At 37.8% G+C, this 1,559-nt stretch overlaps 1 protein-coding gene across 1 annotated transcript; it reads right to left on the bottom strand.

Annotated features, from left to right (window-relative positions):
* Nucleotides 1-254: 254 nt before the first annotated feature.
* Nucleotides 255-1,133, bottom strand: CBG13128 (the record flags this gene model as incomplete). Its single annotated transcript, XM_002646688.1, has 2 exons — nucleotides 255-500; nucleotides 552-1,133. 2 exons carry the CDS (start codon nucleotides 1,131-1,133, stop codon nucleotides 255-257), a joined length of 828 nt encoding a protein of 275 aa, XP_002646734.1.
* Nucleotides 1,134-1,559: the final 426 nt, after the last annotated feature.

Below are 1,559 nucleotides of genomic sequence, written 5' to 3'. Positions count from 1 at the left end.
TGAAACTTAATTTTTGAAAGTCTAATTCCTGAAATTTTAGGTGGTCTGGTCTGTTTGGACCGCAACTCAATTCGTTTGACTATCGTCCCAAAAAGTGGGTAGAAAAAAATTTTCGCGAAACATCAGTCAGAAAAAGAGTTGATAGCTGACAATGGTGAACGAATTCCATCTGAAAAACTAAAAAATTTATTTTTTAAAAGAACTTCCGGAAAAAAAACATTGTGCCAGAATAATACAGAACTATTAAAAACCAATCAGTTTGGGATCGGATGTAAAAATCTATCGAAGTACAATCCATTGTTTCGGGAATCCAGACGAAGAATGTTAGCAGAAAGTGTTCGAGTGGATTCATTTACATCGATATCCGCATTTTCTCCACCCATATCAGTACGAACCCATCCAGGACAGAAAGAAACAACGAGAATGTTGTACTTTGAGAGTTCCATGTATGATTGACGAGAGAACGAGTTCAGAGCAGATTTGCTCATTCGGTACGCTGTCTGAAATTTTTCGATTTAAGATAGAATACGGTGAATGCATTAATTTATTACCATTGGTCCTGAAAAGCACCCATCATTCTTTTCAATCGAAGCCATAGTCGATGAAATGTTGATGATTGCTGCCCTATCAATTCTCACATCCTCTCCACTCACATTGCTCGATGCCTTTTTGAGAAGCCCAAGAAATGTTTGAGTCACAATCGCCACCGAAACAGAATTGGTCTCCAACTGTTTCAACATTGTCTTCCGACAAATTTGCCCATCGACTTCATATGGCAGCAGAATTCCAGCATTGTTGATCAGTACATTCAGTCCATTGGAAGACACCAATTCGGAAACTTCCTCGAAAACTTTCTTGATAGATTCATCATCATCCACATCCATCGCAATGATATATAGTCTTTTATCACCTTTCAGCTTGTTCAATTCTTCCGCTTTTTCCGGATTTCGACATGTGGCAATAAGAATTTCAATTGCATCATATTCCAGAAAATGTTGGACCAATCCCAAGCCAATACCTCGATTCGCGCCAGTCACCATGACAGTTTTAGGGATTCTTTGGGGCCTTGCTTCAACTTCTGGATCAGACTCATCCCGCATTCGGAGATTTCCTTTCAGCTCGTAATCTGGCATTTTGGAAAGTAAAGAGTAAAGAATGAAGATTAAGAATAGACAGTTGTGGTGATTTCTCTTCTCTGGTATCAGTTTTTATACCATTCGTGAACCGGGTATGTCCAGTTTTCGATTTTAATAACTTTGATAAGCGGATTGTATATGTTAAAACTGTAGAATTATGTCGTCAAATGTAAACTGATGTCTGTCCTTCCGAAAAAAGGCCAAAGCATAATGTTTCATCTAAACAGAGAGTGAAATCGAAAAGTCATTCGAGGGGAAACACATTTCTCTTTTTAAAGAATCGGTTGAAAAAGTTCAAAGGGCTTACCATACAAATGATATTACAGTATAGGAAGAGCCTTGAAGTTTGGTATTATCCTTGTCAGAGAAAAAAAAAGGTTGAGTCGAAGTGTATGCGAAGTTTGTAAACAAATATCTGAAAGC

Source organism: Caenorhabditis briggsae, assembly GCF_000004555.2.
Source record: "Caenorhabditis briggsae complete genome, chrII, whole genome shotgun sequence".
Classification (NCBI taxonomy): domain Eukaryota; kingdom Metazoa; phylum Nematoda; class Chromadorea; order Rhabditida; family Rhabditidae; genus Caenorhabditis; species Caenorhabditis briggsae.
This window is presented reverse-complemented; position numbering and strand designations above follow the sequence as displayed.